Genomic DNA, 25,712 nt, shown 5'->3' with positions numbered 1-25,712 from the left:
AAAAAAAAACACTACAGAGAAGGGCAAATCTTCAACACATGATTTTGTAAACTTTGCCTCTGTTATAGGCAAAGTTGCCTAATAATGCACTTAAGCTTTTGGGATTTCAGTTTTTGAATCCAATAAATTTTTGGTGTGAGGTGTTTTTTCTTGTTTTTTTATTTTTTGGGTACTAGTGAATAAATCCAGCAGCATTCTACCTCTGAGCTATATCCTTAGTACTTCTTATTTTTTAATTTTTAAACAGGATCTCACTAAGTTGCTGAGGAGGCCATAGACATGTGATCCTCTTGTCTCAACCTCTCGATTACTGGGATTCTAGGTGTGCACCACCATGCCTGGCTGAGGTATTTCTTTAAACAATGTCCAGTATGTTGCAAATACCTTTGCAGAAAAGACTCTAAATCCATCTTACACAAGAACCAAAAAAGGCATTTCTCTTTGGGTGGCCCACACAGCACATCACAGATGAAGCCCAGGGGGAGCTAAACCCCCATGCCTCAGCCCCCAACCCCTGAGAAGTGGATGCTAGATCTCAAGTTACCAGGTATCAATCTGTTGTAATTCCGGGCCTCCATGGGGTTTGGGTGGGGATGGCAAAGGGGACCCTGCAGGTGGGCTCTGGTCTGGCCTTCAGAATAGTTCACAAAGATGAAGCCATCTTTCTCATCCAGACTGAGCTGGTCAGACCAGCGCCTAGAGTCATCGGAGCCACTGTCAGTACACCAGGTGGCTGTTGCTCGGCAGGAGGCTGCCCGGGGCCTGTGGCTGGTGCTGCTGGGCTGGCTGGGGGTATCCTTAGGCTCCTGGCTGACGCTCTGCTCATCCGCTTCAGAATCACTGCTGTCCTCGTCTTGGGCTTCCTGCCCTGGGTGAAGCATTGAGGGAATTAGAAATGTAGACACAGTAGAGTTAGACCCAGCTTTGTCCCACTGTTCCCCCCACCCCCATCAGATATAAGACCCAGTAGACATAATATTGTAAGGCAAGTATAACAAGGAAAAAAATGCCAGAACTTTCTGCAAGATTACAGGTAACAAAATATGGATAGAATTTCGGAAATAGTTCTTAGAATATGTTGGCTGTAGTCCTTAGTGTAGCAGTCAGTCTTACATGGTCCAACCAAGACCTCACACTACCGGCAGTCCAGCGGGACGCTGAACTCGGTGTTCTCCACACAGCCCTGCTGTTGGCACTTGTTCGCGTTCTGCCATTGTCTGTCTTTCAAAACTCTGTTCTCTAAAACCTCACCCAGTTCCCTCTCCTGAAAGCGTCCCCTCCCTCCTCTGGACTCTGTGCCTCTTGGGAACTTGAAGTCCTCCCCCTAATCTATGACATCTGGACATTCTTTCTACAAGGCAGTAGCAGAGAGAAGCTTGAGAGACAAGGCCCAGGTAGAGTGTCTTGCCTGCAGCAGTCAGTAAGTAATGACTATAAAGCTGAATGAATTGCTGAGGAAAACTTTAATTTAGGATTCTATTTTTTTCTTCCCCTTTCCATTGTCATTTTGCATTTTCTTATATCAATTTCCCACTTTTATGCAATAAAGTCCTTTACAGGGGAGGAAAAAAAAATCCATGAAAAATAAGTACATATAATTGGAAAAAGAGAAAAATGCAATAAGTAATGAATATGTGAGTGCCAGCCCACTCTACATAACTATTTTTTTAAGCAAGACAAATATGTGATTTACTTGCTTTGTGCTCATTAGGCATCTCATAGTCTAATATGAATGGGGTTCTCAGCCAATGGCTTATGAGAAAGGTCCTAAAACAAGCAGCCTTGGGAAAGGCTTCCATTTCCAGTGAACCCGAGCTTGTCTTCCTTTCTATCCAAGTGAGTGCCCTCAAGTCCTGGCACTGCCACACTGACCAGAGTGTGCCCTCCCCTGTGGGCTGCTCTCACCTCTCTGCCAAACTCTGCCCACGCTATGAACACACAACTCTCCCTACCTCGAACTTGACCCCTTCTTCCCTCTCACTTACGCATCTCATCTTCCACTGTTACTTACAAGTTCTGTTCACAGAAGGAAAAGTGATCTGCTTCTCACTGGGTGCCTTATTCCAATGACATATTCTAGGTAACCCTCACATGTTTAATGAACTGAACTGAACTGAATTTTATGTCCCCAATCACCCAGATGACCTTTTTGGCGAGGCTGCAACTGACTATGTAAAATTTACATGTATTAACAAAACACAAGCATTAAAATGTCCTACCCATGAGTCTTTTCTTTCTGGCATGGAAAGAAAAGACTTCTTTTCTTTTTTGTAGTACTGGGTATAGAACCCAGGGGCAAAAGTACTGAAGATTTGAACATACCTCTGAGCTACATCTCAACCCTATTTTTTATTCTTTATTTTTAAACAAGATCCCACTAAGTAGCTGAGGCTGCCACGAACCTGAGATCCTCCTGTCTTAGCCTCTCAAGTACTGGGATTACAAGGGTGCACCACCATACCCAGCTAGTGAAGACTTTTTTTCTGTTTGAAGTGATCTGTGTCTTTCTGATAGTAAGTCTTTTCCCTTAGGAACACCCTCTTGTTGTCAAGGTTACACTAAATTTTCAACATACAAAAATTAAACACAGAGAGATAATCTGAAGGTCAAACTTAAAATCCAGGTCCTTCCCAGAAGTGCCCATCTCAACATGTCAAGGGGTGCAGCTCCCCTGGACATTACCAATGCAAAGTACAACCTGACCTGGTCTCATGGCACTGTTTCTAATGTTTCTGTATAGAAACCATCTTCTGCTCTATAAGCCACTGGAAAATGCCAAAGTGCCTCACAACTAATAGCAGATTACATACAGAGCGGCAGGCTTCAGCATGAACTGCTGCTCCAGGGGAACAGGTGTGGGGCAGGGACACCGAGGAGAACGCTGGCCTGCCTCTGTGAGTGGCTCACAAACACGATGCCGCCCTGGCATACACACGGAGCCAGCCGTGTGCTGGCAGAGCGGATGCAGAACTGAGGTGTGAGGCTGTCTGCCTTATCCAACACTGCACCCTCCAGGCCAGCTCTGTATTTTCAGAACTGAAGGCCTGTGCCTTCGGTACTCCGGGAAGCTAGTCCTGTACTGACTTTGGAATGTGGAAGTCAGCAGGAAGACACTGGCCACACTGCGTGTGTCCAGTGAACCAGAGAGAAGCTGGCATGTCTGCCCGAAGCAACCACACAACAGGAGCCACCGTGCTTCTGCGAGCAGTGCCTGGGCTCAGGCTCGTTATGCTTGGTATGAGCTTACCCACCCTGACCCAGAAAAAAGAAACAGGCAAATGACTGAATGGCTGTGAGAATGTACTGAATACCTATTTGTGCTTCTGGACAGTCTTCCTGCATTTCCAGCACTTCATCAGGCTCAGGAGCCGGCGTTTCAGGGACTTGCAAAAATTCCATTCTCCAAAACTACAGTTAAGTGTAAAAAAAAAAGTTATGAATCAGATCAGTGGAACGATGTACATGTTACTGGATGAAGATGAGTTCTCCAGATGAAACAGATAATTTCATTCCTAGAACAATGATAAGCAGATTTCCCTGTATCTTGTCAAATGTGGCAAGGGAGGCCTCCCATAATGGATGTTCAGGGAGAGAAAAGGACTGTGGTCAAGGAAGTTTAGAAACATGGTTCAACTAAGTAAACTTGTGTTTCCTACAGAATCTCTCAGCGTCTCCCATACACTGTTGATCTCCAACAAGGCACGCAGGTAGCAGGATCCCCAAACATGACTGTCTATGGAGCTGTGTTACCATGCCTCACAGATTGAGCAGTCGGTCGGGAACACCTCTCTGGAAAGGGCAGACCCTGGTGTGCAGACTTGCTGTCTCAGGCTCGGGGTGGTTTGGGAGTGGGCTGACAGCCTCAATGTCTTCATGCATGGGACCCTGACTAAGGAGGGTGGTAATCAGCTGCTCTGTGCCTTGACAATGAAGAAAATGAAAGAAAACAAGTCCAAAGAAAAATCCTAGAGAGAATAACTCAGGTATTTGAACAAAGGTAAATACTCTGCTGATTCTCTTTTCTGTAGAGGCCCCAACATAGAAAACTATGAAAAAGATAAACTACATTTAAGCTGTAGGTGAACTGATGGGTGATTCAGCCCAGGGAAGCACCCGAGGTCGCTGGATACATTTTCTTTTTACAAATTGGTGCATTATGCTTATACATAACAGTAGGATTTGTGTGGTGGACCTTTCTCTCTTCCCTCTGCTCTACTGATTTCTCCTTATTTTCATGAGGCCCTTCTCCTTTCCTTTTATCTTTCTAGCTTCTATATATAAGAGAAAATATGTGACTCCTGACCTTCTGGCCTTTTTAAAAATAGCACTGGGAATTGAATCCAGGGACTTTCTACCTCCGAGGTACACTTCCAGCCTTATTTTTATTTTTGAAACAGAGTCTTGCTAGGTTGATGGGAGCCTCAAAACTTGTTGAGGCTGTCCTCAGACCTCTGATCCTCCTGACTCAGCCTCCCAAGTACTGGGATTATAGGCATGAGCCATCACTCCTGGCCCAACCTTTGGCTTATAAACCGGAGACAAGTCTGGCTTATTTCACTCAGCATGATACTCTAGTTTGATCTACTTTTCCTCAAATACTTTTTGTTCTTCTCTGTGGCTGACTAAAACTCTTTTGTATATATACCGTATTTTCTTTATCCATTCATCTGTTGACAGATACCAAGGCTGGTTCCAAAACTTAGATATTTTAAATTGTCTTCCTAAAAATATGGGAATGCATGTATCACTATAGTATTCTGACTTGATACTGAGGATGGTATACTTGGATCCTGTGGTGGTTCCATTCCTAGTCTTCTGAGAAGCCTCCATACTGATCTCCACAGTTACAGTAATTTACAATCTCACCAACAGATTGTAAGTATTCCCTTTCCCCCACATCCTCAGTTGGTCATGTTTTCTAGCTCTGTGATGCTCTGTAGAGAAGACACTGTCCTTGCTTACTGTTTTCTCTATAAAGCCATTTGAAAGGCCAAACACCCAACACGTATGCAGCTGGCATTGTCAGCAGTCCCTGTGTGGCAGGGAAATTGTGTTTAAGTGACCTCTTGTGTCGAGCTGTCTAATGATCAGTAGCAATAACAGATTTACTTAGTAGGAGGGAAGGGGCCCAGTCATCGGTATTCACCACGTCTGGTAACACAAGGGCTAAGACTTATGAGTACTGGAGGTAGACTTTGCTAAGCAACATTATAACCTGTTTAAGTGGCCTTAACCTGTAGACAGCTTCCTAAGTTTCAGATAACTGACACAATCAATACTTCTCTGTGCGCACTTACCCGAACCTCTCCATCCGAGTGTCCTGTCACTATGACGTTCTGTGTGTCCCATTCGTTCATCTCAGACACGCAGCAGCAGACAATCTGCTGGCTCCTACCTGTGAACGTGTTCACACTCATGATAGGGTTCCCGTTAATGCTCCACACGTGGATGTATGTGCCTGCACAGGACACAATGTCCCCCTGGGAAGATAAAGAAAACTTCATTCCCTTCAGAGCACACACTGGTTTCAGAAACAAATATCTAGGCCTTGCTCTAAAAAAACCCTTCATTTCTTAGACCAGTGGTTGAATTATTTCTGAGGTTACTATAATTCTGTGCTTGCTGACTTAACAATAATAAAAAATACCCTGAACCAAGGCTTCTTTAGAAATTCCAACTTGAGGGATGCTGCACCAGAGGTTCAAGATGGAAACGAAGGCAGGTGTATGCCCAGCGCCCTGCGGAGCAAGGCTCCCTCCCCACAGAGCTCCCTGTCACCAGAGGAGGGGAGGAGCTGCTCTACTTCCTCCCATTGTTCATGAAATCTATTTATGCTTTTCATTTACAGGAGGGATCTGCCTCCACTGACTTGTATATAATGAGCCCATCTACCAAGACCTTAAGGTAGAAGAATAATTTTCCAGTTCAGATGTGTTGTGCTTCTCTTTAATAATGAAAAGATGAAATACTGATAAAACTGTAATACCTTGTTTTAGAATCTGTATTCACAATAGGGGTGGGAGAATGAAGAAAACAAAACAAAACAGAAACAAAGAACAGGTACATGGGTCATTTCTAATAAACTCTTAAGATTCCCTGAGCTCGTATCACATGTGTTCTTGAGTTTTGAAGGTAGGAAAGAACAAGCTTTTTCCTCAAATTCTACCAGGCTTGGGTCTTTCCAACCTGGTAAGACCACAACCCACTGCTAAGGCAAGTGTGAGCCCATTACTGAGGCAGGAACTGAAGACATTTCATTCAACCCTCCATGCCCTCGTGAGGTTAGCTATCGCTAGCACTGTGTAGAGGAAAAAGGGAGGTACAAAGAGCCTAAGAACCTTGCTTAACATCACAGTGAAGATTCAAAACCAGCTCTCTGTAGCACGGAAGCTTATACACCATACTGAAGTGCCTCTCTCATCACTAAGGTGGCCTGGTTGCCCTGGTGCTGGGTGCTAGCTTTAGAAATGACCTGGTGAAATGCAGTACAGTCAGGAGACGTACAGAAACCTACAGAAATTTAAAGATGGTCATCAAAGGCAGTGGGACCATGGGAAGCTGAACAGCAGCACAAATGCTAGAAGAAGGTAGGGAGGAGCAGGGTGGACGACGAGAAGAATGCTGCACTAGAGGTTCAAAATTCTCCCCATTCTCCTCTACCACAATGGCAAGAACCAAACCCACCCCAATACAAATGACACTTAGCCAAGCACTGCCCTGTCTATCTCGCACTGAACCGTCTCTGTGCATGTCAGCGGCTGAGTTTTAATTAGTGGCCTTAGACTTTGCAAGAGAACAGAGGCAGCCTCATTCTTCACTAGGCAAGACTTCCTTCAATTACTCCAGGGGGCCGCAATTAAGAGTGCATTAATGCGAATCCTGTGGTTCTGAGGGCTGAGCCAGAAGAAATAAAGGGCAGCCGCAAGGGAGCTTTGGCTCCAAATATAAACAGCAGTAATGCAAACTGGATATCGGTTGGAGAAACAGAAAAGAAATAGAAATCATTTCATACATTACGACATTATAAAAACATCTTTAAAAGAAAAAAAAGGAACTACTTCTGTGGTGTTTGCAGCAACTATTGCAATTGAGTGAGTGTTTCATGGTTCAAATATGGACTATAAATAAGCCTCTCACTACTGAAGTAAGAATAACTCCAAAACAAAGCACTCTAAACAATGGATTGAGCATCTGACTCAGTGCAACACTGCTGGGTCAGAGTGGTTCCATTGCACCTACAATTTTTCTAAAGCTCTTTAGGTATAAAAGCTTGTAGGATCAACCCAGGGCATTCATCTGAAATTTCTTTTCTTTTTCCTTCTGAAATATCTTAAACCTACCAAATATAATAAGACACAAATTTGATTCTTTTCCCCTTGCATTTCCCATACTCATTCCCAACTCTTAGTAGATACTCAGTATTATTCACTAGAACGGAATTTCTTTCTTTTTTACTTTTCTTGGTGTGACTATATATCTGGCTGAAAGCATAACACTTAATATTATCTGGTAGAAATCAAAGATGTGGCAGTCTTTCAAAAGGAAAGCTGAGTGTGTATTTGTGAACATGCGTGTGTGACAATAGGAACACCAGTCAGTGTCATGGTGAGAACTACTGTGCTATGATGGTGGCCCAGGGCAGGGATGGGGGGAGATGGAAAAGGTATACTGAGAAAGGCAGTGAGAAGTGATAAAACCAGATGCAGGCTCCTGCTGATACCCAGGCCTGACCTGGGTATAGGAGCATCATCTTCTTACTGCACATATCTAGATACCGATATGATAATGTGTCCCTTGAAGCGAAGCCTAATTCTCTGTAAACCAACCTGTAGGCTTCCCCTGCTTGACAACCTAATTTTAGTGATGAATCCCCTCTTGTTTACCTCAGGGGGGTTTCAACTGTGTCAGGAACTCCCAGACCAGTACATTTTTTCTGACTCATTTTGCTTATTTGTATATAAAATATTTACATTTGAGAGAAGATAATGTATGGTGAGAACTTTGGGATGTCTTAAAATAACCCAATAACAGTTTTGCTCATATTTGGACAATAAGTATTATTCTCTTTACTTCCCCAAAGAATTTGAATGAATTTCATTGAAAATTTCAACAAAACTCAAACAAACCCCACAAAGTCCTTAGTTTTTACAAAATAAAATCTAGAATGTTTTATTTTATTCTGTACAAATCTTATTCTCCTTAAAGTGCACAGCAGTAAGTAGATTTTAAGACCAAAGTAGAATTTTAGGACCAAATTGCTCTTTGGGTTAAAAATTTCAACATTCATTTGCTTTTCAAACAAGAAACAAATCAAAGAAAATGTAGTGACTTTTACAGAATGAGTGCCTATCAGCTTAGGAAAATACTTAAGAGTCCTTTTTTAGTTAGTATGGTGACAACAACTTGTTTTCTTAAACAAACCAAAGTAGGCAAATTACTACTTACTGTTAGTTCATTGATACAAAGAGTAGACACCGGAGCTCGATGGCCTCGGAGTTGGGTAAGAAATGACAGTTTGTTCAGATCCCAAATGATGCAGGTGCGGTCGCGGGACCCACTGACAATTATGTGATATGCTAAGGATGCTGTGGCGCAGGTGACAGTATCAGTGTGGCCAAGCAGAGCCTACAAATGAGAATGGCATCAAATCAGGTCGGTCATGACGAGACCAACAAGTGATTCCAGAAGCTCCTGCTGCATTAGGAGATGGGAGCTTTGTTGTGGGGAGTGGGCCTGGATGAGGCATCTGGGCAGCATGGGGCAGGCAGACCTCCTTCTCCTCCTGGGCCTGCCCTGGCTCACCCTAAGGGGACAGGGTCTGGATACCTGGAGGTGCTGCTGTCCAGCCTTGTGTTACTTCTTTTGTGGATGTGGCCAGAAGGGAGGGAGAAGGGCAGTGGCAACCCAGCTTGGATTTCTTCATTATTATTCCCATGTGAGATGTACTGATGATGAACCCCAAATATACAGCTTAGATTCTCTACCTAGTTTTTGGCGAAGCAGGTACTTGGGATCAAACCCGAGGGTACTCTACCACTGAGTTACATTCCCGGCCCTTTTAAAGTTTCATTTGAGATTCAGTCTGGCTAAGTTGCCCAGAGTGGCCTTGAACTTGCTGTCCTCCTCTCAGCCTCCTGATTTCCTGGGATTCTAGGCATGTACCACCATGCCTGGCAGTATCTATGATTGGATGCCAGAAACTTCTATTTTATCTATTCTGAGAACTGATAAACACAAACTATGCTATTCTTACATGTTAATATAAAAAATAAAGATATACAAATGGTGAGAACCACATGGTTACAGTAGAGGGTCCTTACAGATAAAGGAACAATGTGGGCTCGATAGATCAATTTGCTCTGGTCCTACTACTCCATGGAAGATGTCTCAACAGCTCTGCACAAGAGCTCCTTCAAACCAAAATGTTTAAAAGGACCTAGAGAAATGGCAGCATGTGAAAATAAGGATTCTGAAGAAAAAAGAAATACACACACACACCCATCAGAAATGTGTCCTCTTTAGGTGTGTTTTTATTCAGATTAAAATAACCATTTTGTGGAATTGTGAGGCTCAGAGTTTTATATTTTTCAAACACCCAGCATGGTGCCTTCCACAAGGCACTCAATAATAATAGTATTGTTATACTACTATGTATATAATTTATATATACATATATATAAATTTTAAAGTTTATATAATTAAATTTAAAATTTATATAATTAGAACATTTAAAGGTATGCTTCTTATTTAAAAATAACTTGAGAGAAATTCTCTCACAAATTAAATATTATAAAATGGCTTAATTATAAAAGGACTCTTGCTTTGAGTAAAAATAGAATCAGATTTGTAACAGGTGATCAGAAATGCTTGTTAACTAAATCATCAAGGGTTCTCCTGAATATGTAATTCCCAAGAAATATTTATAATTTTTAAAAACAGCATATACTTATTTACTTTTTTTTTTTTTTGGTGGTACTGGGGATGGAACCCTTCTCTGGGCTACACCCCCAGACGTATTTTATAATTTTATTTGGAAACAAGGTCTCTTAAGCCAGCGAGGCTGGCTTCGAACCTGCACGATCCTCCTGTCTCTGCCTCCCAAGAGTGGGGATTACAAGCGTGTGCCACCATGCCCGGCCTGATTTACTTTTTTAAAGAAAAGCATCTCTAGCAAAAGGACAGTTTTGGTTTTGTGCGTTACACTCCAAGTGTCTCAGCTCTGGGAAAGAAGGTTCTCAGGAGCAGGAGACTAGTGAGTGCCGTGTCCTCAAGTGCTGCAGTTACCTGCTTGAGCGTGAGAATCTTCGCCTTCTCTTTGGAGGTGCCCATCTCCCACACGCACACCACCGTACTCGTTCCGCCTGTGATGACCAGCTTGGGGTTGGGGCAGATTGCACAGAGAATCTGGCCCCACTCCGACAAACACTCATAAACAGTCACTGCCTGTGAAACAAAGCAGACGTGAGATGTCCGTGCCACCCAGCGCTCCAGGCTTGTGCGCCTGGAGGAGTAGAGAAGAGCTGGTATCTCCGAGGAGGTACCTCACAGGCCAGCGCTGGCTCACATTCTAGGCTTGTTTTAGTTCACTGAAGTTTATATCAGAGCTCTATCCTGAACCCCCCTGACTGCTTTAACAGTCTTGCTGCTCAAAACCATAATTTAAAGGTCTCTGTTCATTATGAGGTCTCTGGTTTCTCCAATATGGAAAAATGAGGTTCAACTTTACTTGTGTGATGCTGCTCTGTGAGAGGCAGGGATAAAGGGATGCATGCTGTAGCCAAAATGCCAAAAAAACAAACAAACAAACAAACAAACAACAAAAAACCAGAGCACTGTTTAAGGGGCATGGTCACTGGGGAGAATCGTGGTAACAGTGCAACGTGAGCAGGCTGTACAGTCCATCCATCTGTCAGACGGAAGGGGACCTTCAAGGGCAAGCATGGCATGCTAAAGGGCCACTGCATACTGCCTCCTGAAGAGGTGCTTATGGGACTCAAAACAGCTATAGATGCTTCTTATGGCATGGGGAGACAAGTTTTCTGTCAGCCATCTTAGTGTATTAAACAATAAGTGGGTCAAACGGTGACTGGTCAAAAGAAGGTTGCTTTAGTTGGCTGAGATGGTGAGCACCTTGTTAGCTGGGATCTCTTAGAGGAATTCTGTGGGAGGGAGGGGAACCTCCAGCCCATATTACACAACCAAAGGAGGCTCATTCTGCAGGAAACAAGACTTCTCTGCCAGCTCCCTGATCTCCTTCTGATGCAATAAAGCTCTCATTTCTTCTGGCCTTCAGAGGAACAGCTGCCAAGCCCTTGGACTGGTTCTTCCTACCCCTTTTACTAAGATATTCAGACTAGGAAAGAGCAAGATTACATAAGTAAGCTAAAAACAAAACAAAATTAAACCAGTGCAAACCTTATCTGATTCATAGGTTCCCAGTCTGCAGCTGAGGTCTGCATAGCCCCAAGCAAAAGTTTTGTTCCAGGTTGGTGGGATAAGAACCTTATTCTGTTCTACTGCAAGAATACCTTTATCTGTACATACTATTTGTCCCACAGGCTCTTTGAGTTCTGTAAACAAAACAAAATAAGCCATTATATTAGGGAGAGAACACTAACTTCATTATCCCATAAGGGATGGTGAGGTAATCCTAAATATTAAAACACATTAAGCATCCTGATGCCTACTTAAAATCAAATGATCCCACAAGTTAGAGCTGAGGTTCTGAGGCTCCTTTAACCTTCTGGATGAGTTTGACCCTAACAGGTGTTCTGCAGAGCTTCCCTCTAGCTGTCTTGTTTCTTGATAATTATGTCTGTCTTTCTAGAGCTGCATGGTTAACTGGGGTGCTTCTCCACATGGCACAGGGACAGAGACCATCAACCAGTCTATGTGTTCAGCACCTCTCAAGCTACAGACAGTCCTTAGACTTCTTAGAGGAAGGTCTGACATTCCTTGAAAGGCAGGACTCCTCACCCCTGATCAGAACCTGCTCACCACTGTCCCCCAGAATAGTCACTGGGCAGTGACCTGGGCTAGCACAGAGGCTGGGTAATGAGAAACACTGGCACAGAGTGTAGCCAACCAAGTTATTAGACTTTGATGCTACAATTCTTAAATATTTTTAAAATGACAACTTCAAGACTTTAACAAAATATCTTTTTCATCATGAGGGAAATATTTTTAATTGAAAAAAGTACTTTTAGATAACCATACCATTATAAAAACATGTCTTTTAGTTCGCATATTGAAAATATGCTCTCCTTCCTACAATTTCTGACAGGCAGAATATGGACAAATAAAAGTAAAAATTAAGACAGATAAGAAAAAGTAAATAAGAAAAAATGATAAATACCAGTATTTATCAACTTAACACAAAATGTAATAGCATATACTACAAAAAACTTTACTGCTGAAAAACATATTTTTACTGCTAAACTAGGATTATTTAACAATCCCTTCAGATCATGAGTCAAAGGTTTCCTTCCCATCATCTTACCTTTTATAGGTGTCAGAGAAGGCCTCAAGTTGTCTAGGTGATGGAAGAAGATCTTGTCACTTGTGGTTCCTGGAGGGACAGAGATTCCGGCATTGTCTCCATTGAGTCGACTCCTCACTCGTTTTGGTGGATGAGGCTTTTTAAATAACTGGTGCAAAGAAGATGAATAGTGAAAAATAACACTTACTAAGCCTTTTATATGCCAGGCAGTATGCTCTTGTTTCACTTAAACTTCACAACAAATGTTACGTACTGTATCATCCCCACTTACATTTTAGGGAAGAAATCCAAAGAGGCAAAGAAGACTGCCAGAGAACTCACAAGTTAATAAGAAGGTACAGGATTATGGTATTAAAGCTTGGGTTGTAATCAGGTCCTATTTTAAGATGAATTAATTTTCTGAATGAAAATTACTCAAACTACAGTTGATCAACAGTTATTTTCCAATGATGTTGAAAAGGCAACCATTTCTTAATAACCTAATACTGTCCTATAACACTGAAGTGGGCAGATTATTCTGGCTTCTACATGGCCTTTCTTCATGTGATTTAGCAACAGCAGTGTGTGTGTGTGTGTGTGTGTGTGTGTGTGTGTGTGTGTGTGTGTGTTACTGGGGATTAAACCCAGGGAAATCTTACCTCTAAGATACACTCCCAGCCCTATTTTTATTCTTTATTTTGAAACAGGGTCTCACTAAGTTGTGGAGGGCCTCACTAAGAAGCTGAGGTTAGCTGCTAGCCTGTGATCCTCCTGTCTCAGTCTCCCAAGTACTGGGATTATAAGCATGTGCCACCACACCCGGCTTAGCAACAGTGTTTTGGTGTTTTTTTTTTTTTAAGATTTTACTGATTTGCTTAAAGAGTCAACTTTTATCACCTTTTTACTTTGCAATGAAACAACAAAAAAGAAAAGAATCTTGGGCATTTTTGTTCCATATTTTTAAAAGACCAAAAATATTAATGTACATTTAAGATTATTCAAATACTGTAGATCTTCAGAACAGCCACAGAATAGTTTCGACTGGGAAATGAATATTTTAGGAAGCATCTGAAAAGCTTGGATGAGATGAGGTTGAAGATGAGTATGATACTGTCACATTTTGTGAAGTAGAGGTTCTGGATTTCCAGGAGAAAAAGTGGGAAAAATGCTGTTTGGGTAAAGGAAGATGAGCACCATAGGCTGCTACACCTTTAAACATTTTGTTCCTATTTTAAGCTATATGCAGGGGCATAGAGCCACAGCTCTAGTATCTTTGGTGGGTTCTGAAATACAGAATGTAAAGCATGCTTATGAATAAACATTTGCTGAAGAACTTTTATGTGAAGACCAGAGGATAGAACATTGTGCAGGCCACAGGTATATAAAGTTACATGGATAGAGTGACCATAAAATCTAGATTTCCTAGGATTGTTCCACTTGAAAGTATTCTCGATTACTCAATGGAATGTCATAGAAATACTTTGGTAGCCAAATTCTATCTCCTAATTTGCTGGCCTTCAAAGCAGCAGAAAAATCCTGCATTAGTGCAGGTGTCTTGATTTCCTATGATAATAATCATGGCTCTTGTTCTTGGAGCCCTCAAGGAGAAGGAAAGGTTAACTGAATAAAGGTTTAAGTCAGATTCTTCAGTGTGAGTAGAGTTTATCGACAAACATTGTTTTAAAAGTAAACATTTCTGCTGGGCGTGGTGGCGCACGCTTGTAATCCCCGCGCTTGGGAGGCAGAGACAGGAGGATCGCGCAGGTTCGAAGCCAGCCGCGCGCACTGCCTTAGGAGACCCTGTTTCCAAATAAAAATGTAAAAATAGGTCTGGGAGTGTAGCCCAGAGGTAGAAGGGCTTCCAGGAACCCAGTACCACCAAAAAAAAAAAAAAAAGTAAACATTTCTTTTGCATTGTGAATGGTGCAGTTCCAACCATCCCTCCGTTTACTGTTTCTTCACAAAGAAGTGCAATTATCCTGCATGTTCCGAAGTGTCAACCTTGGAAACCTCAGAGTGGGAAAAGCTCATAAAAAGGGACTGCAGGAGAGATATGCGAAGCATGAACAGAGAAGGTGGCCAGGGGCAAGGCCACAGGCACTTGGCGCAGGGGTGGTGTGAACAACAGGGCAATGTCTACCTTGCCCCAGCTGCACTGTTTACTGCTGAAACTCCTCGCCACTCCTGTATGGTGGTATGACAGCCAGAGGTGACCTGGGGATCTACAGTGCTTGAGTGCAAAGGGCGTGGCTTTTGGTCTTCCTCTATAGGCTCCCAATGGCGATGGCGGTGAGAACAGCTATTGTCTGTCCTGGGCATTCCTATGACACAGGACCTCACAGTGCAGTACTCTTCAGACATATGTCAAAGTCTACTCTAAGCCAGTTTCTAAAATAGCTTCCTAAATGCTCTTCTGCCCTTAATTTAGCAACCCTGCTGTGTGTGTGTGTGTGTGTGTGTGTGTGTGTGTGTGTGTGTGTGTGTGAAAGAGAGAGAGGGGGGGGTTGAGTTCACAGAATGAACTATTAGAGTTTAAATATGATCATGTCAACTTCCTCCCTAAATCAGCACTGGCTCCCACTGGCCCATCTCTGTGTCTGCTGTGGCCTACCCTCTTACTAGGTCTTGAGCAGGTAGGAAAACATGCCCTGCTCTAGGTCTGTGAGTGAAAATCCTCTTTACATAACATAACAAAGTTCCCATTAATTTTATGTCAAAGTGAAGAGAAACCAGTACTCTAGGATCTATTACTTTAATGGGAAAATATTTATGGTAATTTACAACCTAAGTCTAAACTTAATTATCACATGGTCATCTACCATAGAGAGGAATATCACAGAACTTAAAAAATGAAAGAGAGTACACTGATGATATGAAAAGAACATCTATACCTGTTTAGGGATTTGACCAAAGTTATTAATGAACCCAATGGTGGCTGTCTCCTTTAGCGGGTCATTTATGTTGTAGATATCCACTTGACCCTCATAAAAAAGGTGATGGAAGACATTTACAGCTTCTACTGCAGCAGGACCCTGTTGCTTGTAGCCAAAGATTAAGTCAATCCACTCGTGTAGATGGGCACTCACATAATCACACTCCAAAGCCTGTAATTTGAAAATACCAGTTGAGTCACCTCCTGCTTTTATTACTTACTCAAAAGTAAAGAATCCTGGCTAGTAGTCAAGGGGGAATAAACCCAAATCCATACAGATCATATTAGTAACTTCAATGATTGGGTGATAAGCTGCCCATGGTCTTCTGTGGTCACTGGCCAAGTGTGACCCCACTCTCAGTGCAGGGTGCTCTCATTACCTCCCGGTGGACTCTGATGAACTCCCGTGGGTCCCCTTTTGCCCATGGTGGAAGGATAACATCTCCAAGTTTGGTGCCATTTTGTTTACAGCCTGTGAAAACAGAGAGATTAAAAATAAAGGGAAAGAATAGAACATATGGGAACTTCATTTAAAATGGCAGAGACAGCTGGGCGTGGTGGCACACGCTTGTAGTCCCTGCGCTTGGGAGGCTGAGACAGGAGGATCACACAGGTTCAAAGCCAGCCTCAGCTACTTAGTGAGGCTCTCAGCAACTTAGTGAGACCCTGTTTCCAAATAAAATATGAAATAGGTCTAGAAGTATAGCTCGGAGGTAGAAAGCCTCTGGGTTCCACCTCCAGTACCACCAAAAAACAAACAAACAAAAAATGGCAGAGACAAGCCAGGCGTGGTGGTGCACGCTTGTAATCCCAGCATTCCGGAGGCTGAGACTGGAGAATCACAGTTCATGGACAGCCTCAGCTACTTAGTGAGGCCCTCTGCAACTTAGTGAGACCCGGTTTCAAAATAAAGAATAAAAAAATAGGGCAGGAGGTGTACCTTGGAGGTCAAATGCCTCTGGGTTCCATCCCCAGAGCCGGGGGGAAAAAAAAAAAAAAAAAAGGCAGAGACAGAACTTTTCTTGTTAGATATTTTTCCAGAACTATAAAATTTTACCACAGGAGAGTCTCCAAGAAATCAACTCTGGTACTTCCCCAAGACCGAGCACTTCCTGAGAAAGATTTATGAAGTGTTAGCAAAACTGAGGGGCCTCTGCTCTCAAGTGTCCTCAGGAAATGCTAAGCAATACAAAGTTCAACATGTATCCTCCCTCCAAGATTCCTTGGAGGTTTCAATTTGCTAATATGCACTGTCCTTCTCAAAGGGAGACACCAGACACACATTTCTACTGACCACAGGACTCCTTTCATTGAAACCCTCTGTGAGGATACTGTTTTGAGTTTCCTGGAGATAAGTGCATACAGGAGGTTTCTCATATTTTTGACACTTAAATTCTCAAGAGAATTTTGTAGAACTGAGATGTATTTTGCATTGAGGACTTATCTTAAAAACATGAAATCTGAAACAATATAACTTTTGCTGTTCTTGTATCTTTTAACAGAAAAAATATTTTGAAAGACTATAAACTGTTATTTTAGGCATAGACAGATAATCTCTGAAGTACTAAAGAAATAATTTGCTATGAAATCCATCTATATACACAGAAAAGAACATTGAGTGGGATTGACATGTAGAGAAATAGGCTCTCTCTTTTCTTCTTTCTTGAAATAAAACAACAAAAAAGTCTTTTTAGCTTATGGAGCCTTCATGGGTACAAATCAAATTATAACTGTTAACAAATGACCATAAACAACAAAGTTGACTCACTAGCTTCATAGCAGTTGATTAAATAGTTCTACTGGTTGAAATTTGGGAGCACAAAGCTAATTCCAAATGAAAGCCAGCATTTCCTTTAGAAACTATCATGTTTCCATGACTGCCATTTGGTTATTTATAATGTGATATTAAATGAGAGATAAGACTAGTTTATTGATTAAAGGAATATGTTGACTTGATTAGAAAATAACTATATGACTAAAGCCCAAAACCCCAGGTTATTCTACCTTATCACTGCAAGGAGATATACTTCACATAGTCCCTTCCAACCCTACTGAAATGCTTTCTATACTCAAGTTTTTTATAATAAGGCAGGTAACAATCCCCAGGCTTCCTGAGTTATAGCCTTTTCCACATTTTGCCGACGCCTGAATACCCAAGTGATAGAAACATTTTAGTTTCTACAATTTAGAAATAAAGAGCATACAGTTTGCAGAAAGACTCCTGGTCTAATCCGGCTATGCTGCAGTTTCCCCTTCATATACATTCAAGGAGAAGAGGACAAAAACATTCCAGAATCAGAGAAAAACCCAAGGGCTTTCTTTGACCTCATTCACTACACTGTCTTGGCAGAGGGGCAGGCCAGATTTAGTTCTATGTGTTTTTTTCTATTGAGGTGAAATGCACATAGGATAATTAAACCATTTTAAAGATTCAGTGGCATTTAGTACATTCACAGTGTTAGGAAATCATCATTACTACCTAGTTCCAAAAGATTCCCATCACCCCAAAGGAAATCTTGCACCCATTATTTCTCTTTCCTTCTAGACCAGAGTCACCACCAATCTGTGTTCTGCCTCTGTGGCTCTACCTATTTTGAGTACCTCCCATGAAGACAATCATGTCTCTTGTTACTTTCTGTGGCTTCTTTCACTAGGTGTACTTTTTTGAGGTTTATTTATTGCTAAAGTTTGGGCTGGAAGGTCCCCCAAAAGTATATGTGTTTAAGGCTTGGTCACTAGCTGAGTACTACTGGGTAGTGGCACAAACTTTAAGACGTGCCCTTGAAATGGAGAGTGAGACCTAACCCTTTCGTCGCCTCTCTTTTGTTGTTGCTACTTGTGCTCTTGATAATCTACTGAAGAATCCATCGCCACATTTAAGATCATGAAGATGTACTCCTATGTTTTCTTATAAGAGTTTCATGTTTTTTAGCTTTTAAATGTAAAGAATATTTTTTAAAATATGTGATTTCAAGAAAGGAGGATGATGTGTTATAAAAGGTGAAGATAACAAAGATACAAGATCCTTCTTTTATTTCCTTATCTCAAAAGTGGATTGTTTGGTTGGGTTTGTAAGTGGTCTGGTTGGACCACTTTGCAACAAAAATTATCATAATTGATTCAGAATTTCTGAAAGATTTGGGGAACTTTTTTCTTTTTGTACCTGTCCATTGAAATTGGTATCCCTAGGGAAGAAGGCACCATTCTTCATGGGGAATTATAACTGGCCATAAGAAAACACCAACATGCATCCACTTCTCAATGTGGGGGTACCTATTTATTGATTTTGCTTGCTAACCATCTATTCCATTCTTTCTCAAGAGTGAGCTCCAAGTCCAGGTCAAAAGTAATGAGAGCTTCTGCTAGGGGCATTGGGAGTCTTACCATATTTCCAACTAAGTTCCATTTTTTAAAGCTAGGACTGATGAATGATTAAAATAATAAAAGCTATTTTAGAAAAAATTTAAAAAGAAAAATTATAAAGTATATAAAGAATATGAATATTTCCCTGAAATTTCTATTAATAAAATGTGAAGGTGATATGGTAATGATTTATATTAACTGAGTGTGAGTGAGTGTGTGTGTGTGTGTGTGTGTGTGTGTGTAGTGGGTGTACTGGGATGGATCCCAGAAGGTTGCTCTATCACTAAGCTACATCCCCAGACCTTTTTATTTTTTATTTTGAGACATGGTCTTACTAAGGCTGGTGTCAAACTTGCAATCCACCTGCCTCAGCCTGCCTCAGCCTCCAGAGTGGATAGGATTATAGGTGTGCACCACTACCTTTGGCAAACATGCTTAAGTCTTAAAAACAGTAAATACATGGTAGTAAGAAAGGAAAAAAATAGAACAATATGTGGCAGAAATATTCTCATATGGAAACAATGGAATTCTGATAGGTTTTCAAAGAAATACTCAGAAACACAGATCATCAAATTGTGTTCCAAGAAACTGTAACCAAAGTCAAATCTATTTCTTCTGCCAGACAATATAAAAACACTACTGATGAAGTCTCTCTCCTTTGTATAAATGCTGATTTGGTACTGTTTTTCTAGAAAATAGGATCCTAATAAGATAAAGAGAGGAGATTTACTTAAAGTTACTTTGAAATTCAATTTAAAAACACATTAGCATATACACCGAGAATGTCTTAGGCAATATACAAGATTAAAACAATACATAAAAATTTAGATATGCCATTTTTGTTACTGATGAATTTCAAAGCTAAGAATTTTCAGATTTTTCACATTAAGATGAAATCTGTCATTTTGTAAATGTCTCTCAGACTTTACATTTGAAACAGCTCTTTGGGGAATAAACTTGCTTTTCTCCTTATACTTAATTATACGCATCCAATCATAGTAAATAATAAAACCACAAAGACATCACTTTGTGTTAATGTGTATAGACAATCTTCAGAAAAGTGACTTGTTTCTATTGTTTTTTTCCTGGTTATCATTCCTAAGACAGAGCTCTACATACCTAGATCAAAGTTGTTGGAATTGAACAGAAATTCTGGTAAGTAAAAAAACTCTGGGATCAACTCTTTGACGTCTGCCATGTTGTGCTTTGATGCTGAATACCAGGCCTCACGCACACTGTGAAACATCCGGTCAGCCAGGTCGAAGTGACCACCCTGCAGGCAGGACGAAAAGGCGTCCATTAGAGAAGCAGTCCCACCCCATAGGCTCTGTCAAGTTCAAGGGCGTGAGAGCTTGGAATCTGGTTGTATTTCAATTTCTCCTTATTTAGACACACAAAATTTAAAATGATCACAAAAAGAAAATGCAATTTTCTTTGTAGTGCCTCTTACAAAGGATATTCAATGTATTTATTATATAATCAAAGAGAAATGCAAATATAGACTTTTGAAAGTCATTTAAAATATTAGTTTGTAGAGAAAGGGCAAGACTGTAAGAAAATATGAATTTTTCCATAGATTGAGGATACCTTCCTAAGAAAATATTCTAATGCAGACTACGGTTGGAAATATACAAGCTATTACACATATATTTGGCTACTTTTATAAGTTAACATGACAGCCAAGTTTTATACGAATGAGAATTAAGTGGAGAATTTAGGAAAGGTGATCAGAAAGTCCTATACAGGTTGATAAAACAAGTTTAAGTGGAAAAAAGAATTTCTTGCCCATAATCAGGCTCCTACATACCCTAGATATACCTTTTAGTATACCCCCTAGATATACTTTCCTTCTCTCATCAAACTCCATATGCTATGGTTTAGGTGACACGGTACATTTGTCTTATGACGTTCACCGTGGGGAAATGCCGAAGCCCATCCAAAGGCTACCAGGGCATGCCCCAACCCACCTGTTTTCCTTCCTCCCTCAGGCCTTCCAACTTCCCTTCCTCCTGCTCCACTCAGGACACACTGGCCGCCTTGCTTTCTCCTCAAGCAGGCCAGGCACACACCTGCCCTCTGCCCAGAGCACACTTGCTCTGGGTGTTTGCTGGAGAAACTCCCACCTCCCTCAGAGTTTTATTTAGAGGAGACCTATTCCTACACTGTTTTATACTGACTCCTGTGTTCTCCCAACTCCCGCCTCTCTTTCCATGATTTGTATTTTTCTGATACCTTTAATCACATTCTAAACACTCTGGTTTATTTATTATGTTTTGCTATCTTTTTTAACTAAACTCTATAAACACCAAAAAGCAGGGCTTTCATCTTTTTTTCATCCATGTCTTATCCAGTATCTAAAACAGGTGTTCAATGAATATTTGCTGAATAAATAGAAAAGAATGTGGACAAAGCAATTATAATCAAGAAGACAGCCAATGTGCTAGAATATATCATCATTTAAAAAAAAATTTGTTGAATTCAATCAATTAGGAATAAATTTCTTATACCTGGCTAGAAAATGTACTCTGGCACTTGTTCATTCTAAAGGAATTTTAGGTCATTCATCAATTTTGTTCTAGCAAAGTTCCACTTTAATTGTTTGACTCTGTCACTAAAACTTTACAGAGGCAAGGCAACAGCATTTTTAAAAAGTGATAATTTGAAATAAAAAGTGGGTTTGAATAGAATTATTAAGTTCCAAATCTAGAGTTTTACCTGTAGCCTTAAGAATATCTGTGTAAAGGGCTCCATCCTGACAAGGTACGAGGCCACAATCATCGCCGATGAATAGTGGGTGCCATAATGGTAGGCTGGTGTTTCTCCTGTCCCAGGCATTTGAAGTATAATGGAAAATAGAGGAGGAAATATGAAAAATAAAATTGGTATTAACTGGTTTGGAAATGGTGGCAAATGTGACTGTGTTAAGTGCCACGCTCCACGCAGTTAGCTGCCGGCACTCCTCGCAGGGAGACTCACAGTGACACATCTCTCCTTCACTTCCATGGCTGCAGTATAGCTATCCAAAGGAAGGAGACTTCAGTGGTCTTTCGCTCAGAGTTGAGCACATCTGCCAGCATCATGTTTTGAGACATTATTTCAATAGCTAACTCTTAATAGTTAATCATCTTCACAAAAGGAGAATACCGACTTAGAGTTACTTTTTATTAGGTTCTACTTTGCAATTATATATTTCTGTAAAGCGTTGTCTATGAATATAATGAAGTATTATATATTTTTATTATATAACCTCCTTTAGGGCTGGGGGAAGACACGCAGATAGACACCAAAAAGGCATACTAATAGGCTTAGACTTTTCCTCTGTTTGTGGGGGAAACAAAATAAGCATTAAAGATAATAGGTAGCAAGTAATATAGTTTTACGTGTAGTCTATTCTTTTTTTCTTAATATAAAAGGGTTACCGAAATAACCACAATAAAATTAAAAGAAATCCAGTAATTGAAACAGTAGTTCCTTGACTAAATATTAGATAGAGCCAGATTCTGGTGGAAAATTTCTGCCAAGGGCTAAGCAGACAAGCTTTTTTTTTTTTTTTTTTTTTTTTTTTTTTGCGGGGGGTTGGGAGTACTGAGGATTGAACTCAGGGGCATTCTACCTCTGAGCTACACTCCCAGCTCTTTTTATTTTCTCGTCTTAAAACAGGGTCTTACTAGGTGGCTGAGTCTTCTTAGTTACTGAGGCAGTTCTGAAGCCTAGGATTCTCCTCTCTCAGCCTCCCCTGTACTGGAATTAAAGGCATGCACCACCATGCTTGGCTCACACTTATTTTTCTGCCAGTACTCTGAAGAGCTAGCTATGAACGCCTTCTACGCATAGTCTTCAATTAGCATGCAAAAAATCTGATTTTTCTACTCTAACAATCTATATAGGTGTACATATATAACATATATAGATATAGTGACCTAAGCAAGTTAGGAAGGATGAAAGGATGCCAGACAACTAAATAATGGCTTACTTTTGGAATTTAGGTACTAAGTCCAAAGACAGAAAGTTACTTACCATTAGGATCCTCCCAGTCTTTATAGCGTTTCTTATACTGAGCTAATCGTTCATCTGTCTGTGCTCCCATTGGCTTAGCCAGGTTTCTAAATGTCTTGGGATTAGTAAGATCTACCTCCTAAAATACAAAACAATATCCAACGCCACGTTACTAGATACCCTATTTTCTGACCAATATAAATATATTACCTGTAAAGAATAATGTGATTTATAAATGTGTTAGTATCTGTGGGACAGAACAGGCAAGATGGGAGTCCAAAGCAATGCTGTATGTGCACTGTTTGTATTTCACAGGCTCATGGCACTTTGTTAACTGACTCAGCTTGAGGACAAATGCTTTGGAAATCGTGTTTCACAGGAAGGTGCTCAGGATCCAGGCTTTAGGGAGGAGGAATAAGAGAAAAAAATGCTTCCAGTTCCTGCCCAGGACACACAGGGGACTCTGATTCTTTATTATCCTCCCTCACCCATGTAACCACAGGATCATATCTTCTGTGCCCCACACCTTGGCTCCCTCCAACTTCACTTCTGAGCATTTTCTTTCTAGAGTGGTTTGAACATGATATACACCAAAACACTCAGTAATTCACTCATCCTAAAAAACAACATCATGCCAGATCAAGTGACTTCTAAATAAAACTACTAGACTACTAAAGATTATTTTTAAAGCTCATCTCTAACTGAGCTAAATTATTTATTTTAAAAAGAATCCAAAATTTACTCCCTGAGGGCTTTAAAAATAGAAATTTGAAATACATATTTGTAGGATATTTAATGTGTCCTTTTAACTTTTTTATTTTTATTTTTACTTTTTTGTGGTACTGGGGATTGAACCTAGGGTCATTCTACCTCTGAACTACACTCTCATTCTTATTTTATTTTTTATTTTGATAAAAGGTCTCACTAAGTTGTGGAGGGCCTCACTGAGTACTTGAAGATGGCCATGAACCTATGATCCTCCTGTCTCAGCCTCCCAAATACTGGGATTACAAGCATGCACCACCATTTCCAACAATATATATCCTTTTAAAAATATCTTGGCATTAAGGCCGGGCGTGGTGGCGCACGCTTGTCATCCCCGTGCTTGGGAGGCGGAAACAGGAGGATCGCGCAGGTTTGAAGCCAGCCGCGCTGGCTTAAGAGACCCTGTTTCCAAAAATAAAAAATAGGTCTGGGAGTGTAGCCTGGAGGTAGAAGGGCTTCTAGGAACCCCAGTACCACCAAAAAAAAAAAAAAAAAAACAACACAAAAAACAAACAAACAAAAAATCTTGGCATTAAGATATATGACTACAATGTATCAATAAAAAATTTTTAAAAACTTGGGCAGGAGAAACAGATCCACACTACTGAATACAAGTCAAGCTACTACATTTGTCTTTTCAAAGTACATGACTACATGCAGAGTCCCTCATTTATACATGATTCAATAAACACTCAAGTGCCTTACAAATACCAGCCACTGTTTGATGGGTTGGGATTTGAGAGATACATAAGAAGTCTACATGCTAGAACCTTACAATTGAGTAGGATCAGATAAATAACATAGTTAACAATTCACTATAAAACAAAGTACCATGATTAAAAAGGGATAAAAGTATCACGACACAGGCTACAAGGCAGTATGGGAACAGAAGTGGGTGGAGGAGAGAAAGAGCAGAGGGCTCACATCACAGAGGTCATGTTTGAGTGTGTCTTGAGAAATGCAGTGAAGCCAGCCAGGTGAGTCAGTAGGTGGAGGAAGATGTGAAAGATGGGGCAGGGGCGAATTCCTGGCAGGCTGGGCTGCACAGGAAAAGCTCACTGCAGTATGCCAGGAGAGTGGTGCTGGGAGCACACAATGGATCAGGCAGGAGCTGCCTGGGAAAGGATGCTTTACCAAGGTTGCTAAACTCCCAACTTATGAGGGAGATTCACTGAACTTTTTTAAAAAAAGGGGATGGCACAGTTATATTTGTGTTTCAGAAACTGGCTGCAGAGGAAAGGATGGAGTGAAGAAGAGCAGACTAGAGCAGCAGTACAGTTGGAGAGGGACGTAATGGCCCCATGAAAGAGGCGGGGAATTAAATGAGGCATCAGCAGCACCGATGGAGATGCCAGAACGACATTTAAATGGCAAACTGGCCATCTGTATTTCTTTTTTTTGTTAAGTGTCTACTTAGTTCACTTGCCCACTTGTATTTTATTTTTTTTTCAGTACTGGGGATGGAACCCAGGGGCATTCTACCTCTGAGCTACATTCCCAGCCCTATTTTTTTTTTTTTTTCATTCTTTATTTTGAAACAGGGTCTCACTGAGTTGCACAGGACCTCGCTAAGTAGCTCACTTGCCTATTTTGGATTGGGGTTTTGTTTTAATTTTTGAAGTTCTTTGTATATTCTAGATATTAGTCCTCTACAGGAGTAGCTGGCAAAGATCTTCTCCCATTCTACATGCTTTCTCTTTAGACGCTTGATGGCTTCATTTGCTGCACTGAAGTTTATTAATTTAATGTCATCCCCTTATTAATTCTTGTTTTAATTTCCTGAACTTGGGGATATTTCTGAGAAAGTTTCTACTAATGCTTATATGTTGTGGAGTATTGGTACTTCTTCTAGTAATTGCTAAGTCTTTGGCCTAATTTCCAGGTTTTTAATGAGACTTGATAAAGGAAATACTTTAATTGATGCTATGCACATATATGAACTTATCAATGCCAATCTCAATTTTGTATATGAGGAAAGGGAGGGAGTATATGGAATCTGGGGGAAAGCCCACCAAGTGCTATGTACATGTATGTCCCTCTGAACTTCATTATGACATGTGGTTACAATATACCAATACAAGTACATGAAAACAGAAAAAAAAGTAGACTTGGCTGCTATGTGTGATGGCACAGATGGTGGTGCCACTTCCTGAAATGGAGGACACAGAGCAAGGGTCG

General features: G+C 40.9%; 1 protein-coding gene across 2 annotated transcripts in view; it reads right to left on the bottom strand.

Moving 5' to 3' along the window:
* The window catches only part of WDFY3 (WD repeat and FYVE domain containing 3), a gene marked incomplete at both ends in the record, with an annotated part of 188,199 nt that overhangs the window by 11,783 nt on the left and 150,704 nt on the right, over positions 1 to 25,712 (bottom strand). For both annotated transcript variants that reach the window (XM_080697358.1, XM_080697357.1), the window contains 12 exons: positions 545 to 868; positions 3,312 to 3,408; positions 5,298 to 5,480; positions 8,446 to 8,625; positions 10,285 to 10,443; positions 11,416 to 11,570; positions 12,500 to 12,647; positions 15,370 to 15,582; positions 15,791 to 15,882; positions 19,893 to 20,046; positions 21,489 to 21,595; positions 22,791 to 22,908. In XM_080697358.1, coding sequence (XP_080553484.1) covers positions 545 to 868; positions 3,312 to 3,408; positions 5,298 to 5,480; positions 8,446 to 8,625; positions 10,285 to 10,443; positions 11,416 to 11,570; positions 12,500 to 12,647; positions 15,370 to 15,582; positions 15,791 to 15,882; positions 19,893 to 20,046; positions 21,489 to 21,595; positions 22,791 to 22,908 — 1,930 coding nt within the window. The remainder of the gene's footprint in view (positions 1 to 544; positions 869 to 3,311; positions 3,409 to 5,297; positions 5,481 to 8,445; positions 8,626 to 10,284; positions 10,444 to 11,415; positions 11,571 to 12,499; positions 12,648 to 15,369; positions 15,583 to 15,790; positions 15,883 to 19,892; positions 20,047 to 21,488; positions 21,596 to 22,790; positions 22,909 to 25,712) is intronic.

This window comes from Muscardinus avellanarius, assembly GCF_963383645.1.
Source record: "Muscardinus avellanarius genome assembly, chromosome: 6".
Taxonomy (NCBI): domain Eukaryota; kingdom Metazoa; phylum Chordata; class Mammalia; order Rodentia; family Gliridae; genus Muscardinus; species Muscardinus avellanarius.
This window is presented reverse-complemented; position numbering and strand designations above follow the sequence as displayed.